The sequence below is a fragment of the Opisthorchis viverrini genome (genome assembly GCF_000715545.1).
Source record: "Opisthorchis viverrini unplaced genomic scaffold opera_v5_140, whole genome shotgun sequence".
NCBI classification, from domain to species: Eukaryota; Metazoa; Platyhelminthes; class Trematoda; order Opisthorchiida; family Opisthorchiidae; genus Opisthorchis; species Opisthorchis viverrini.
Window position 1 is genome coordinate 864,449 of NW_008751796.1, and position 17,795 is coordinate 882,243.

Consider the following 17,795-nt stretch of genomic DNA (forward strand, 5'->3'; position numbering starts at 1 on the left):
AACGGAGAGTGACAAACACGTCGTTGACCACACTAATAACAAACAGAGGCGGTTACTTCTTGGTGGTACCTTAACACTCTGTCTACTGGAAGATTTAGCCCTCGATTCATATTAAGGTACGTTACCGACTGCAAAATAGTTTCTGAGCCAGAAACAATAAAGTAATGGGCCAATCTGCACTGGGACGAGTAAGCACAATTAATTAGTTAGTTAATTCACTTGAATTTGATTGTTTCTGCCTGTTGAAAAATCACACCTTGTTTCTAAGTTAATTTCTCCCTCAAATGGTAGGAACGTGGATACAAGTGAAGTGTTTCTTCCAGTCGAGGTCACCTACCACTTAGTCATAGTGGTACTGGACGATTAGCTGAGTTTCAAAGATGGAGCGAACTCCCACTGGATCCACGCTTAAACAGCTTTGGAGTACAAAAGTCAAACTTGTGTTGCGATCATTTTCTGCTTATATTCCGGAAGTGGTCAGATTTGTACAAGGTCTTGATGGAGTACGTACCCCAGTACACTAACTATTGTTGATATTACCGTGTCACACAGGTTAGATGATGTCAGACTAACTTGTCTTGCTCACTAACGTTCAGTGTCGCCTCGTTTCCCGGTGTAACTGTTTCAGTTTGCTAGCAACCATCGGCAAAAGACAGGATAACGAAGATGGGGTTGGAGTGACAGAGAGTGAACTTGGACAGTGGGGTTACCCAAGGTAGGCCAGTGAGTGCAAGCACTCTGGCGATCACAAAATGTGTCTCCAACAATCTCCAGCACGAGACACGGAAGGAAATTTCTGGAAGCATGATACTCCACGGCAGATTCGATCAACCGGTGCATCGAACTGGATCCAATTTACACAGCCCTATGTGCAAAAGGCTATCACCGCAACCGGAACACCGAATATTGGATCCACAAACAAAGAAACAAGAAACTCCTTTGGGGCAAATCAATAAAGGTCACAAGCCGGGAGGACTGATTGACAATCTATCCATGGCTTTCAAACTCATCATTTGTGCTTTATCCCAAGTTCTTTTTGAAATTCAACTTGCACACGAAATGCATTCATTTTGCACGCGAATCTGTTTTTGAGGAGAGACTCAACTAGATCCCAGCCGATCCTTTCAGTTCCTATACTGCATGGGCATCGGCGAATGGGGACACAAGACGACGGAGTAACCAATGGAACCACCCTACCGAACAACTAATCGCGATCAAACGTCATCCCCTGCCACCAGCACGTATATTAACACTACTCAACGCACAATTACTAACCCACCGCTACGCACTACTACGCTACCCAATGACGCACTGATGATATCACCTCATGAAACGTTTGCAATCAAATTGCCCAGCTCAGCGAACAAACCAACGACAACGGGACTAGGTTGACAACGATATTTTCCAATCTTTATACGTTGTGCGACTACGGCGCTAGTGACTTTTTCGGCTGCGAGCCACCGCTCATTCATTACCGGCGTTGTTTTCGTTAGTATCTCTATTAACTTAATCTAGTCAGACTTCCATGAAATTATCACTAAGCACGTGACCAGTTACCTTGCACTATTCCTCTGGTACCGGGCGGAGACAATCATGGTTGCAAACCGACAGTATCTATGCATTCAATCGAGTCATTTTGCTGAACACATGGAACAGACCATCAGAATCCACGTTTGTGATCGACATTTTTGACGCCGGTGACGTAACAAAACCTAGACAGTGACACAAATGCGGAATGGTCTGGCTTATTCTACCGAATTGTGTGCACGTATTCCTTTCTTTGTCTGACCACGATTAGCTCTGCCTTGAGCTGATTCACTGTAAACGACCAGTAACGCAGAATTCACATCTACGGGGTGTCTCATAATAGACGCAAAAAATAGTACCCATGTCAAAACTTTAACAGCAATTCAAAAAATTTTAATTTTTCAAGCGGTGCATCATGGAGATTTACTGTAAACAAACTGGCATTACGATTTTGAAAAAACCCACTTTTTTCTTCTATAACAAGTTGGAGGCGGTATGAGATGTGAGACAGCATGCTTAACTTCTTCAAGCGTCACCCGTGCACACTCCTCTTCAATTCTTGCTCTTAACTCCAGCAAATTCTTCGGTTTATTTTTATGATATACGCGAGCCTTGATACGGGTAGAGATGAAGGTGGCGTCTCATAATACGATGCACGCTGGCGCGGGAAACGGCGGTCAACTGAGACACCTGAATTATTGACGAAGATGGCATGGTGCTCTGGGACTGAAGTTATTTGACGGTATTCTGTACACTGGGCGCTCTTTCATCACTCAAAGACTTTCTCCCTTTGCCAGGAAAATCCAGTACAGATCCAGGGGACTCAACTTTCGCAACCAAGCGTGTAATGGTCGACACGGTGAAAGGATCTTTGATGAGGCCATGTTTGGTTTTGTAACCCCAAAGGGCAGCGGTGACGCTCTCACCAAGGGAATAATTGAGTTTCACAATTAAAATGCACGTACTGGCACTCATCGTAAACAAAAAAATGTCAACACTTGGACACAAAACCTCCCTTATGTAGCTACTGAAAATACTGAACGTCATTGTTTTCCTTTAATTGGTTACGTTTATTTACCCAATCAAATTTTGCGTCTATTATGAGACACTCTGTATCTGGTGTTTGTTCCAATGAACACTGCTCATTTTGGAGTTGTAAAAAGACACGTTTTCTTTCTATACTCAGCTTCGGTGGTCTTCTTGGTCCGTTGGTCACGTTTTCCTCAATAAATCTTTCCCGATTTCGTTCACAGCAAAACGGAACGGTGATCTCACAGAAACTTATTGAGAGGAACGCAAATTTATGAGGGGAGCTATTCATACTCCCATACATAAATAACACACTGAAGGTACACTCATTTGCAAACTAATTTGATTTTTCGGGAGAATCACCTGGGACCCAGCTGAACCTCTCGTTTGTGATGTTACCAGGCAATTGAATGCTGTCGGAAACCCGGGGACTGCGCCTACCTGATGAGCCCCAAAAAGGGTGAAACCGGTCGTGGGTTGTCGACGGATTTTCAGCAACCTTATGAGTTGTATATTACAAATATAAACACACTAAAGGGTTTTATGAAACGCGACGCGACGGCCAACTACAAACCTACGAACAACATGCGAAGGGAGCCACCAAAAAGTAAAGTTGACTTTTATGCTAGACACCAACGTCACATACGAGATTTAAAGCAAGGATTTTGACGAACGCTGTATGAATAAAGATAAGGTAGCTTTGCATCAGAGGTAATGAACACAAACTGGTTCAGCGAGCAATACCCCCCCCATCGACCCCTACAAAGACCAGAAAAGATTAGGGTTTGACTGGAACGGCATTTGCATAAGTTCTGAAGCAAGAACGAACAAATTGAATTTTTGAAAGCGCGGTGCTCCATCAACAAACTTACTGGGTTTGGTCCACTTCACCAACCACTAAAGACAAGACAACGGGAGAACTAGAGAGCTCACAAGTGTCCAGGAACCAGACTGAAAAGCTCGTAGAATGTAAGGGGAAACCCGAGTCAGACGGACAAATCAAGTTGATTGAGAGATGCGTCTAGTCACTGAAGTGCAGAACCAAAGTGAGGGCATTTAGTCAACCGGCCAGATACGGGGATGCCAAAGCTTAGAATGTAGAAAACAGAGCAGCGCAACGAAGCAACCAAACGAAAGAAAATATGGTGAAAACGTAGCGGTACCGTTTGACTGCATAAATGGTCGAATTTGACTTCCGCAGCCAACCGCTCTTCAGTAGATTCAGGACAACAGCTCAAGTTGGCAAAACCTCAAGTGTGTTGGTAGCGGGCGCGGAGCTAGAGGGACGTATTTCTCGAGATCAATTAGAAAACGAAACTACAGTGCAGATTCTTGATTCATAGGTAGTTTTAGCACCACAGATTCTCTAATTTTCATCAGACTCCCTTCGTAGATGATTATCTACACCGTCCAGAATTTCTAACGGACTCTTGACTAGGTGGTTGATTTAGTGCATGCCTGATCAACCTGATTATGCGTGCGCTTACGTCAGTTGGTCAAATACCACTTTGTCGTATAGCCATTTAGATTGGTTTAGAATACTGAAGACGATAAACAGAGCCTCTAAGGAAGTCGATACTTACATTCTTTAGAGCATAAATGGTAGGGGATCCCCTTCATAACCGACAGTTCTTGACGAACTCAAAACGTCTCATAGGATCATGCATGGTGTGTAGGTGAACCAACGTATTCGGTACTTTTTCTCCGGCTAGGACAGTTACATCTGGGCTAAACGCTCCCCAGGCAGCCCTCTAAAGCAAATTCCTCTGAATTTGAAATTCATAAAAAGAATTTTTTCAGACCGAACCGACCCTTTTTTCCCTAACTGAACTGCAGTGTGCTTCATTACTACTTCCGGTGGATAACCAACGGAACCGATATAACCTGCAGGTATTTAAGTCGATGGTGATTTCCTCCAAAAAAATTCCCCTCGCTGTTTTATATCGAAACAAAACTGAAGAAGGGGGTTGGTTCCGCCGGACTGAAATTCGAAGTGTTTAATCGTCTCAGCAAGACATTTCGATAGTCGGGAAGACAACCGTCAATCGTTTTGTGTCAAAACAGCAACTTGGTGTCTGAATGGACGTTGTTGATTGACTGAACTAGATCGATCGTTGATTCAGTGGTCACTAAATACACGTTCCGAGATTTAATTTGTCTTCCACTATCATTTCAGCGCTGGCCGATGATATATCTGCAAAGACAGGACCAACGGGAATGATGATGACACTCAGTAGGCTTGTAATTGTGACATTCTATTTGGAAAAACGAGTAGCCTCTTCATTCCGGTTGCTGCTGCATTTGTGTTACACCCATTCGTAACGCAGAAAAATGCATTGTGCGTCCAATGCGCGGCATTTCTAGCCAAACAAGCTGCAACTCGTTGAACATGTGCGCCCGGCCTAAATCTCTCTTCCGCCGACCATCAAGTACCTTCCTGCTACTAACTGCTTCCGGCTGGCCTGTTAATACTTAATGAAGGGCTAGTGAGATCGCCACCTAGTCTGGTTCTTGCTCACTGAATGTGGCAGTCCAGCGCTCCTTGGTCTCGAAGTGTCGGCAATATCCACTTTCTACTGAGGTCTGTAACTGTGTGTGAAACACATCTCCAATATTCTGACTGTTTAGAGGATAGACAATACCACAAAGAAGCACCTGGCCCAACCTGAAGGTTTTATTTCCCCAGGTGTTCACGCGCGGACCACGGAGTCCACGAGGTAGCTGAGAGTGCGCATCACCTAGCACAAGATACATTGATGTTTTGGCCTCAAATGGCATCTCACTATTGAAAAACTAGAGGTAGATTCATTCACTCCTCTAGCGCAGATCCACCTAGTCCGTTTGACCAGGGTCAACCAATTCACTTCGAAGCGTGCAGAGGAGTACTGTGTAAAACCTCTGACGATTCGTGTGCAGTCGGAGTGCGTCAACGGAAACAATGGCCTGTCTGTCAGGAGTAGTCAATAACCATACCGTCCGTGAAATGACGGCCTTAGCAGTTCCCTCGAATTCTTTATTTTTCGCTTCTCATGGTTCCGATTACTGCACTGCGGAACATCAATTGCAGATGCCAAAATGTCGAGAAGTAAAACTAGGCAAATCGATTACAGTGTGACTAAATTGGAGATAATTTTCGAGAAATACACTCATCTGCAAATAAATTTGGTTTTCACGGGAGACTCAATTGAATCTCTCGTCTGTGATGTTCTCCAGCTGAATGTGCTGCACACAGGCCGCCTCATGATTCAGTTGGCACGATATTCGAGATATCGAAGTATATTTTCATAAAGGACACTACTCACAAGGTTGCTGTCAAAGAGTTTTCAGCAACCTTGTGAGTAGTTTCCTTTATGGAGATAATTTTGTTTACTAGGATCATACTTTTCTGATCATCCTGAATCTCTCAAGTTGACTGCACTATTGCAAGCTGATGACTCAGTTCCGACTCCTGTAATGTTCGTAAATGGTAACGACCCCTCTCCCGGTTTGGAAGAATTCCAACGCATCGCTCTTTCAAGCATAGCTCAGTAATACCTCAGGTGGGTTTCAGAACAAAAACGGTCGTGGACAAAGTCACTTAAACCGTCCTAGGATTTCACTAATGGTAACTATTTCGGGCAAGTCACTTAACCGCCAAGCGCTGGCGACAACAGGTCTGTGACGTACTTTTCAGGACCCGGTGGAAGTGCGATCTGAGACTCTCAGGTTCCATATGGATCTTCAACATATCTCTGAAGTAGTTGACCTACGTTAATCACCATTCCAACGACAAATTGTCCATGACTGTACAGCTTCGAATAAAGATGGAAAATACTTTCGAGTTTGCCAACGGTGCTATCCAAGTGGCATTTGGCAAGATGCTGTTGACTTCTAGGTGTCAGAAGCAACCGTTCTGCGAGTACATCAACTGGTATTGGTTGTTCTCTGTGCAGTTATCGTTTCAGAGATCCACCGACTGTTTAACAAACCTCTCTGAAAGGGAATCGATTCGGTTTTGGTGGGCCGCGCAGTTCTTGATTACGTGGAACCGATTTTAAAATAAGACTATTCACACCTATCACGATTCCATATTCATTCCCAACCGTTTCCGTGGATGTTTGTTGGTTACAGTCACAGAGTCAATGACGAAATCGCCGGAGATGCTACTCTGCAACCCTAGTTAAATAGTCCGTCTGATTTAGTTCCGGTTTAGGAGCTGGACACTGCGGAGATTCTGTGTGAACTACAAAACTACCCTGGAAATCACTCAGTTCTTTGTTTGTGGCCACCGAAATGAGCGAACTGTTCTGGCTGGATTGCGCCAAAATCAAATTGGTTCGCTGCTTCCGGTACTTTCCTGTCGCATTTTTTACATTCCACACTGCCGCCCACTGCAGCTGAAGCTGTGACTACACTTTGAATACGTAAAATTCTGCTGCTAGAGATAGGCATACTGCGACTATGCTCCTGTAGGGTATATGGATTTTTTCTTACTGCAGCTCCCCCGAGGAAGCATAAAAGTGGAGGAGCTACTCCACAATTCCCGAAATGGCTAACAGTCCCGAGGGGCTACATTTCGATGACAATGGATTCGTCAATGGTCGACAAAAATCAACCGAATGAAATTCTGACGTCACCAGCAAAGGTTGCACTTCATGATGAATGATGTTACGTGATGCCGGTCTAGACGTATTTGTTCAAATTCTTTGCTCAATGATTAGTCGGATCGGTGGACTGATTTCTGGTTTTGGTTCTGGGACGAAGGGGGCGGGGCAAGTGAAGGGGCATTTCGGCACGGTCACCGGATGGTATCAATGACAAGCCATAACGTACGACAATGGTATTTCCGAAGCTCAATAAGCAAATTGTTGACTGGTCTGTTGATGGAAAACTTGAATCGTTGCAACGCTAATTCCCTTCATTACCTCAACAGCTCAACTTATAACACTGGCACAATGCACGCCACTTGCAGAGTTGTGAAGTTTCTAAAGGAACGTATTTCGCCAAGAGCAGTTTTACTCTACCCCAGGATTGTCCTTGTACAAAGGGCAATGTGGCGTGACACACACCGCCGAAGACGGAAGCGAAGTGACCGACTGACGGCAGTTTTCTATTTCATTCGGCTTGTGAAATCCGTACCATCAACGATACTACCAGTCGGTATGCCAAAGTGCATTGGGATGTGCCCCTAACACGCCAGGGTTGCTCGTTTGTCGGACAAACAGGGTAACGGGGCATGACTGAATTCAGTGCTTGGTTTTGAAAACAATAACATTGAGGTCGATATGCGCTGTAAGAAGCACGCTGTTCTGTTCCCCCATTTAGCTTACAAATGCTTTCTCAAAACACCAACTATGATGTTCTTCCTTGCTGCGAACGTCAGAGACCGTAATGACCTCTAACACGCGTCTAATCAGCAGTTGACCGACGGTCAGCCCATGAAGTGCAACAATCGTGGGAAGTGAGAACAAACACACAATGAATAGAATGCGCCATCTTCGTTCCGAATAGACCGAAAAAATTAAAATTAACATATGCCTGGACAAAAGTGTGTGTGTGTGCGAGGAGGGGTAAAAACCATTTTGATCAAGATAGTGAGGAGAAGTAGGTAAATATATACACAGTGATGATGCATGATGTGCTGTCGTAGCATTGGCGATATTAGCAATCCTACAAGTAGTGTCAAATCTCTGTCAACACTAGCAGTAATAGCAATGGCGTAGACACAAGTCAATTCATTTCAAAACGATTTCAGAGAGCGGCGGTGGGATGGATCATCAATCGAAGCGGATTGGTGGCTCTGGATAGAACACGTGACGGTGCACCAAATCATGTGACGAAACTACCAGGAGAGCCACAGATGTGATGGGGATAATGCTGGTACATTGTATAGGCGTGGTAATGTGAAAGGCGAGCAAGGTACACGTACACACGGAAGCATTGAAAATTTTTTTAGGAAAGGCAAGCAAAATATGAGAAGGGTAGGCTCGAAAATCGGGGATTTCATTGTTGCCAGGCTATCCGTGTGCGCGAGGACCGGTGAGGGACGGGACAGGTCCTATGTTTATGTACACGTGGACGATTAAAGAATTCACCTATTTAATTTTAGAAATCAAAGCTTCAAGAAATAGAACACACACACAAAGTAAACGATTATAACACGAATGTCATTCGGCTGGTTGTGCGCTATCAATCGCACCGGGTGAAGAGAGTCAGGCAGTACAGTGTGTCAATGATGACCCGAAATTACAAACGGTCAAAAGTGAGCAAATACTCTACAATTCCGACTTGTCCAAAAGAACAGAAAAGAAGAAATAAAATACCGCCCGGGATGGGACCGGCGGGGGGCGGAGAAATGATCAAAGGCACAATTACGGGTTGGAGTAGGAAAAGGCATGGACCAAGTGGTGGTCACCGAGCAGAACGGCTATGCATCCTAATGCTTGTTGCATAACACCAAATTCGACTGATCGAATTGACCTATCAAGAGAAAAAACAAACGCAAACAAAACAAGTAAAGGACAACCTGAAGAAACCGAGGGAATGGATATACAACATGAAACCAGAAATTAGGAAACAAAACACGTGGATAGCAGATCAGCAAAACTCTTGTTTTCTCAAGCCACGTCGGACCTGTTTGTCTGTGTGTGTGTGTGTGTGTGTGTGGTGTGTGTGTGTGTGATTACCGCAGACGTAAGCCCCGATTGTTAAAAGCAGAAAAACACATGCGAAACCGAATAAGCAAGCCAGCGCCTGTCTCAAAAAAAAAAACAAATTCCACGTCGAGCTACAAGTTCCGGAGTGGATCGGACATCCTTCAGATGGGATAAAATCGAAAGGACAGGCGGACAGAAGAAGAATGGATTGATTGATCAGCTTTCTGTCACAACAGGGGCAGTTTGGAAATTCGTTTTCTGAATGCCGGTGGTGTTCGTTATCATAGCAGCCTTCGGATCTTGATTGGGAGCATAAGTGAGGTAGGCTGGAGGCATTTCTTGGTCTGTCACTGTGGGAGAGGAGATCGAAGGATCGGTCTGGGGAACAGCTTGCTGTCTGGCGCCAGGTGACTTGTTGCTCGGACCAGAAGGTTTACTCGTGACAATGGCTGCTGCCGTGTGAACGATGGAAGTGGTTGTACTGACTAGATGAGCAATATTAGATTGTCCTACAAGTGTGAGATAAGAGAGTAGATAAAGTGAAAGAAATAGGACGAATATTAAACGCGGCATCTAGCCAGACAATAAGCTTTCAATACTCATCATGTGTGTGTTGTGTGGCTAGTAAACAAGTGACAGAGACGGGATACAATGAACGGAGATCATGAGCACCGCTACCAAAGGACTGTGATGCGGGTAATGGGTGGATAAGGTCTACGTTACTCATCTTCACGAGAGGGTCAACTAGAAGGGCTTTATCAACCAAGGTCTATAAGTCGAGGTGTTACTAAACACAGGTGAACATCACTGTCGTTCCTTATTGTGCGGAGGCTAGCCGTCCCTAATAACTGAACACCACATCATTTGGACGGATATGTCACGTGCAGGACACAAGCCAAACGAAGGCATGCCCTGATAGGTCAGCATGGCAGCCAATCCGAGTCAAGCACCTTTGACCTCTCACGGAAATTCTGGCACGACCTTGTGGAACACTCAGTGACTACCCTATAAATACAGTTGTAATAATCTTCCTTTGTCTCCATAAAGGGCTGTGCAGAGCTACCGTGCCTTTTGATACACCATAGTGGGTGGAGCAGGAAGTCAAGGTACCGATACAGAGTTGCACTACCGTTCAGCAAGTCACAACGCTTAACGAAAAAAAAAGATCGAACATAACGTTCCCATAAGAAACAAGATAACAAACCTTCATCTTTGCGCATGAAAAAGCGGTGAGCCAGAGCCTCCTCGGGACGTATCCGCTGACTCGGATCAAAGACAAGCATTCGCTGCACCAGGTCGACAAACTTTTCATAATCTTCTGGACTGTGACCGGGCTCACCCCGACGCCGTCCCTGAGGACCACCAGTATCTGCACCGAGGACAGTGCGTAAAGGTCGTGCGCCAACGCCAAGGAAGTTGCACTGAAGAAAAGGGGAAGAAGAAGAGACAAGATGTGAATTGGGCTGCCAAACAAATAACCATCTGGCTTGAATATCAAGCCGATGGCTCAATGCAAGCAACATAGCTGGAACTCATAGTATTCCTATCATGTCGATGGCTGGATTCCCCACAGCAATGAGAACTCAATATAGAAAAATATAGCTCCTGACAAATCGATGTGGTATTCTTGTTTCGAAATGAATTACACAGGTCAATAAAGTTATGCTACTCTAGGGCCTGGGGCCACAACCATACGTCCAGCTCTAGCTCCCTTTCGGTGCCTAGCTGCTATGCCACACGAATGAGGCACGAGGGCCGGGATACTGCCAGGTCGCCCAAGGCTAGACAGGGGAAGTCGAGAACCACGGACCTACCGGTCAGTAAACTCGCGCTCTAACCACTCGATCCATCTCACCCCCCAGAGGGCGCATTAGGGTTCCAGGTGCTACGATTCTAGGGAGAATGAGCAGAGAGAAAACAACACAGGGCGTTTACCAGCGTTCTTTCTGACAAATGAAGAATGTAGATAACTCAGTGATACCAGCACCGACTGTATCACTATCACTATCACTGGCCTCTGCTTTGCCTCGTTCATTTCGGATGATACAGCGATTGTTTAAACGACTGAGTTTGTTAGTCGCCACAGAACAATCGTGCTTCATTCGTTTGCACCGTGCACCTAGGGGATATGGTTGTGCATGGAAAACGGCTGATATGATAGGAGAAGTCGATCATTACCCTGGAACACTTGGTTTTCCCAAGGACAACGTGGTGGACTTTAGCGGAACGACTCAATGTTTCCGCAGGATCCAAGTAAAGTCTTGTGTGTACACGATTGATTGTCGTGGCGCCGCCATAAAAAATCGTTCAGCTGTAGCACCCTTTCGATGCCTAACTGTCATACTACCCGAAGGTTGCACGAGGGCTGGGATACTGCCAGGTTGCTCAAGCCTAGACAGAGGAAACCGAGTGGCAGAGGTCGGGTTCGAACCACAGACCTTCCGGTCAGTAAGATCGCACTAACCACTTGGGCCATCTCGCGCTGCCATAATGTAGCAACAACAACTAGGTTGTACAGCACTTGATGATTAAACGAACGGAGTGCGAGCACACTAGTGGAAGAAACAAAAGTGATATCTATTCTGGGTTTGACTACACTGGAAACAATAGAAGCACACGACCATGTGGAAAACGGATGCGTAAAAATCATTATGAAATAAGCATTTAGTTGCACCTATCGTTGCATGATGCCACTCATATGCCGACGATGGTTATGGCAGAGGGCTCGACCCGAACAGCTGACACCAGATGAGCACAATTTTCAGGAAGCCTCACACTACTACTAACTGATTCGGAAGTAGTGATAGATGGGCTTACTTCGTAGGTCCAGTCATTTTTCTTCCATATTCGTTTCGGCCTGTACCACGATGATTCACAAGAGGACGGTAAAAGTCCACTCGACGCGTCAGTGGATTCCCCGGTGGATTGACTTCGAGTGTTTGATGGTGAGAGACAAGCAGAAGACGAAGTTGGCATCGCAGTGGTATGAGTGGCGGCCACGGGAGGAGTGGGAGAGCAGACGGTCTCGAAAAAGACAGACAGTTTGGGGCTTGCCTCGACCATGTGAACGGGCGGAAATCCAAGAACCTCGATGATTTGTAGAATTTGTTCGAGCTGTGCAAGTGAAGAAGGAAAAATATTAAAGTGGGTAAAAAACACGCAAAAACCTGCACGACAAGACTTAAGATCTTTAGCCGAGAGGTGGAAGGCATCCGATGTATTGCCGTTGTAATGACTATCGATACCCATGATGAAGCTCATTCGTCGCAGCTATCGGGGTTCCAAAGCCACTAGGACTACTTTGCGGACGGGGGAGGCACGAATGGGGTAAATGGTTACGAAACTATAATTCAAGGTCGGCAGGTTTTGTCTGTGACTAATGGTGACACTTTCTGAACAAACCGTTCGGCAGAGCACACGTCATTGCAATAATTTCAAAAACAGCAAGAGTCAGTGAAGACGGATGGGTCGAGGTAGTTCAATTTCCCGTGAGAGTCGAGGTTCTGACGGCTTCAGTCCTTGGAACTGTAGTGGGTATCGGAGTAAAAACCTGTGGAATCTCCGATGACGGTTTGAACATGGGGTTCCAGTAATAATAGTAATAATAATAATAATTCAGCTTTAGAACCCTTTCGGTACCCAGCTGCCATACCACCCGAAGGTTGCACGAGGGCTGGGATACTGCCAGGTTGCCCAAGGCTAGACAAGGGAAGTCGAGAGACAGAGATCGGGTTCGAACCACGGACCTTCCGGTCAGTAAATTCGCGCTCTAACCACTTGGTCCATCTCGGCCGGGTTCCAGTAACCCTGTCAGGATTAAGCTGAAAAATTGCCAAACGAACTTCCTGACATCGTTCCAGTCAGATTCTATCCTTGTTCGACGGGATGGAGCGACCGATAAGTTGTTACTAGTCCGGCCTCTCTTTCTATTTTTTTCGCCCGTTCATTTACAAGCCGAACCCTTACGACATTACAACACTGGAACGCTAGTCTTAATTGTTTTTGTCGATTTAATATGATTATGATGTTGATCTTGTTAGAGTACTGGCGATGATTGACCGTCGTGTTGCAATTCTCCCCCCTTAAACTCGGGAAAGCTGTCCAACTTGGTACTTCCCTGGGACTTCATTACAGCTACATTAAAACAAAACACACACGTAGATGCCTCGACTGCTTCGAACCTGGTGAGGCATTTCTGAAGCTTTGGCAAACTACTAGTTCCTGCTGGAAAATAACGGAGTGGGTGATCCTGAAGAGACGAAGTTTTGGATCATTGTGGCAATTGATATGAACCTCTACGTGAACAAACTATGGGGAGACAGCCAGACCAATGAAAAACACTTTTAATTCGGCCTAATGGGATACACGCACTACTCGGTCTTGTTTATAATGGCGCCCGGGCAAACTGTCGCTCCCTGTCCATTTCGAGAGAGTTGGGTAGAATGGAAGCTGTTCGTGCTTACACCCCAGTCCCAACACAGTAGCGAGGATGAAAGCTTGTAGCGTCGTAACACATAATGACACTACGGCTGCAAAGACGGGGAAACTGCAAAGAGCTGGTCGGATCACACTTGTCAAATACGTCCGTCTTACTATCAAGAGGATCGGCAATCAAATCCCACACATACAACGTGCTCCGTGATTCAAGCAGCAGCACGGCAGATGTTTATGACAGATATGATGGGTTCGGAGTTTGCGTGCCCTTAACTTCCACTCAATCGCACACCCACTCAACCGGTTACACACAGAGACGCACAAGAGAACAGAAACATGTGCTCCAGTGCGGCCGCGTTTTCGCACACACATACACACACACACAAAGGACAGCGCCGAAGACAACATCAACCGGAAGCAGTGTCCTAGAGACGGGGCAATGAGCAACAGTGAAAAGTGAAAACCAGGACGTCAGGTTTGCCCATGAAATCGCTGCGATCGACTGCTGCTCCAGTCCAGACGTGGATTTATTGATAAAATGAGGGTTGGAAAGCATCACGACGGCATGAGCCTATGGATGACGACAAAAGTTGCGCAATTTCCATGGATCTGTTGAAGAGAAACTCGGCAATTTCGCTTTCAAAGAAAATCATACCGTTGAAGATGTGAAATATCCTCAAACTGACGATTGACTTGGCACGACACCCAATCCCGTACCAAAATAGTATGTACAAAGTGCGAGAGAAGTAGAAACAATATGGTCTCTATATCAAGGCCACTTCTTCATAAGTATCGTTCCCCAATCCGCTACTTTGTAAATAAAGTAGTCAAGTTACTCAAGTTAGGCGTAGCCGATCGATCCCAGATATCAATTGGACCTCCAATTCCGTGGTACAACTGCGAAAGGAACAATCAGAATATATTGTCCGGCTTAAACCCCTTTCGGTGCCTAGCTGCACCCGAAGGAAGCACGAAGGCTGGAATACTGCCAGGTTGCCCAAGTCTAGACAAGGGACCTTTCAGCGATCTAACCACTGAGCCACCTCGCCCTCCAATCCGATGAGAGTTTGTGTTTGTGGGATCCAATAGAATACTCAAACGATCTACTAATTCGTACAGTGTGGCCACAACAAGTCAAGAGTCAACGCGAAGGCAAGCAGAGGTAAAATGCAGTCCAATTGAGTGCGGCTCGGGAGTGCCGATTGACTGGCTGACGCCGTGGTGATAGGTCGCTCCGATCAGGCGGAAGGGATGAACGGAGAATCGACCACAAATGGATATAGCATACAAACGCCTGAGAGCATGCACACAGAGGCACACAGACCTCCAAGTAGAACAACGGGTGTGGTACGCGGTCTGAGTCAAACTGTGAATGAATTGAGTTGAAACATGTACGAATAAATGTAAATCGACAAAAAAAAGGCTAAAAATGGGTAAAATGAATGGGGCGGACTTTGGACACATAGAAAAACAGAAGTTACAGTACCACTACAAAGACAGGGGATTGGGTGGCGTGTGACAGGCATTGATCGGAATCGATAAGCGCCATGAGAAAAAACCAGGACGCTAAAGTAGAACTTCGAAAAACGACTGATGCCATTGTGATCCACCGGCCAAACACTGGCTTGTGCTAAAATTTGAAACTTCAATGGCCACTCTTACGTAGACTACACGAGTTATTACCATTTGATACCCCTTGTGGATAGCAGGAGATTCGAGAATTTCTGATAAAGCCGTTCCACCCTTCTTGGGGGTGTGCATCCACGAAGTCTCGAAAATGTGACCCTTTGGCCACAAGCGGAAAACAAGGTTACCTGTCGTACATTGACGGTGATAATATCGAACCCAAGTTGTTTTATTTTTGCGTAGCACTGTAATTGTGCTCAACAAAACGCTGGTTTAGAAAAGGTCAGAACCTGAGGGATATAATACTATAATTTTGGTGTAACAGTCATCGATCCAGATTTGAACAGGTAAAAACCGCGTGGTATAATGTGTATGGTGTACACAACTGAGGATTATTTGACAAATGGCAAGTAGGTTTTGGTTTCGCGGAAAAAAACTGAAGAAAGGGGGGGCGAGTCAGACGGAGATAACTCAGCGGAAAGGCAGTGAAACGAGGGTTTGAAACACCGCGTAGATGAAAGATTTCAACCGAACCAAATGAAATCCTGCACGGCCAGGAGGCTTTTACTTTTACAGCTGGAATGTGCCACAAAAAGACATTTGTAATAAAACGAGTCTTGACAACAGCAAGGTTTCTAATGAGTGAAGCCAACAATATAGATTTACCTGGGCCCCAAGAAGAGCGAAACCGGTCGTGGGCTGTCGAAGAGTTTTCAGCAACCTTTTGAGTAGTTTCCTTTGTGAGAATAGCTTTACCTGATTCCGACCGCATCGACAAGTAGTAGCAATCCCTTCGGCTTGCTTCCTACATACAGTACACACAAAACAGTTGTTTGTCTTTTCAACCTCAAACCGTCATTATCGCTTCAACTGCATCTGCCGTGGATGACATCTTAGACGAACGGACGTAATGCAATCGCAGACCACTACAGCTGTCGATCTCTGCCAGGTTCGATTAAAACATATCCGCAAAACTCACCATTTTGTTGACGCAACCTTCCTTTCCAATGTGAAGTAACGGACCGGCAGCGGGAAAGTTCGTTGAACTCTTGCTGATTACTCACAATTTCTGACCTGGCTGCAGGCTCTTCCACTTTGGGTTCAGAATTACTTGGGATTCATACTATGCTTATTATGCTTTATGCGAATGAGTGAACTGTACCAATTTGTTCCACTTCCTACTTGATGCCTTCTCTATCCGGTGTCTAGGGAGATGGAGATACAGTGTGTTAAATATCCGTTTGGATTGACACCAGATGCGCATAGTGGGGCCATGTACTGACAACTGCGGCAGCAGTTTCGAGTCATGGAACCCCTAGGGCCCCTGCTGATAGATATCGGTTAAGGATGGTAGGACTCATCTGCTTAGCACGCCGGTAACCGCCGAGACAAGGATGAAGAAACGATTTCTCAAAATTTCTGACCTCAAGAGCACCTATTCCAATAAAAATTAAGCGCGAATGGAACGAATCATTAACATAACAGGAAGGTTTTCACAAAGGAAACTACTCACAAGGTTGCTGAAAACTCTTCGACAGCCTACGGCCGGTTTCGCCCTTCTTGGGGCTCATCAGGTAGGCGCAGTCCCCGAGTTTCCGTCAACCTTATGATCTACTTGAACCCAGGAAGGTTGCTGCGAAAGCACCGATCACGATGAAACTAGCAACACAGCCCCGTGGAAATCTGAAATCATGTGCAACGAACACCAGCCGAGCTCTCCGGGCGAGGACAAAAATGCGATGTCATTTAAGTTGCAGAGAATCGTGCAACTAAAACGGGACTCACCTCGTTCGATCCAGAGAACAGGGGTTCACCGGTGTGCATTTCAACTAGGATACAACCAAGTGACCACATATCAATTCCGAGACCGTAGTCCAGGTTTAGGAGGACTTCGGGACAGCTGGACAGGAGAAGAACAAAAGACAGATCAGGACGAGTGCGCAATCTGGGTTGAAATGCCAGACGATACCTATGTCGCTTGTAACAAGATCGAGAAACAAGCAACGTCGTTCTAATCGTCAGGATTCAAGAATGCAACGCATGAATCGCGACATAAGCTCCCGACTCGTTATGGGCGCCTAAAAATACTTAAAACGCTCGCGAACGTTTACTGATGATACGAAGATCATTGGGTATCGACTGAACCAAGACAAACTAAAAGAAAAAAGTCACTAACAATCCGTTTTCGTTAAATTAGTAGGCACCGTCTAACACACCAATGTCCAACTGTGTGAAGACCGATGTAGTCAGTAAAGTCGAAACGATAGGTGATGGGATAAAGCCATGCTTAAGGGTGAACTTGGAGACTGTCAGTGTCCTCCAGGATTCGAGCTCACAGCCATCTGCATAGCAGATAGCAAAACATCCCATTCGCGCCACGACTGGCTGCCCAACATTGCGGAACCCCAATTACCAGTAAATAACAAATTTCAAATGCGGTCCAACAGTGCCTAGCCTAAACGTAAGACCTTCCTCAAAACGCTGCATCAACAAGATACCGGATAACATAAATCAGCTCACAGCGATGAATAAGCGCACGGACAT

At 45.7% G+C, this 17,795-nt stretch overlaps 1 protein-coding gene across 1 annotated transcript in view; it reads right to left on the reverse strand.

Moving 5' to 3' along the window:
- Positions 1–8,024: 8,024 nt before the first annotated feature.
- Positions 8,025–17,795, reverse strand: part of T265_06628 (hypothetical protein) — a gene marked incomplete at both ends in the record, with an annotated part of 44,628 nt that continues 34,857 nt past the window's right edge. The window contains 4 exons of the mRNA XM_009171941.1: positions 8,025–9,700; positions 10,396–10,612; positions 12,009–12,305; positions 17,037–17,220. Of these exons, the coding sequence (XP_009170205.1) occupies positions 9,408–9,700; positions 10,396–10,612; positions 12,009–12,305; positions 17,037–17,220 (991 nt within the window). The remainder of the gene's footprint in view (positions 9,701–10,395; positions 10,613–12,008; positions 12,306–17,036; positions 17,221–17,795) is intronic.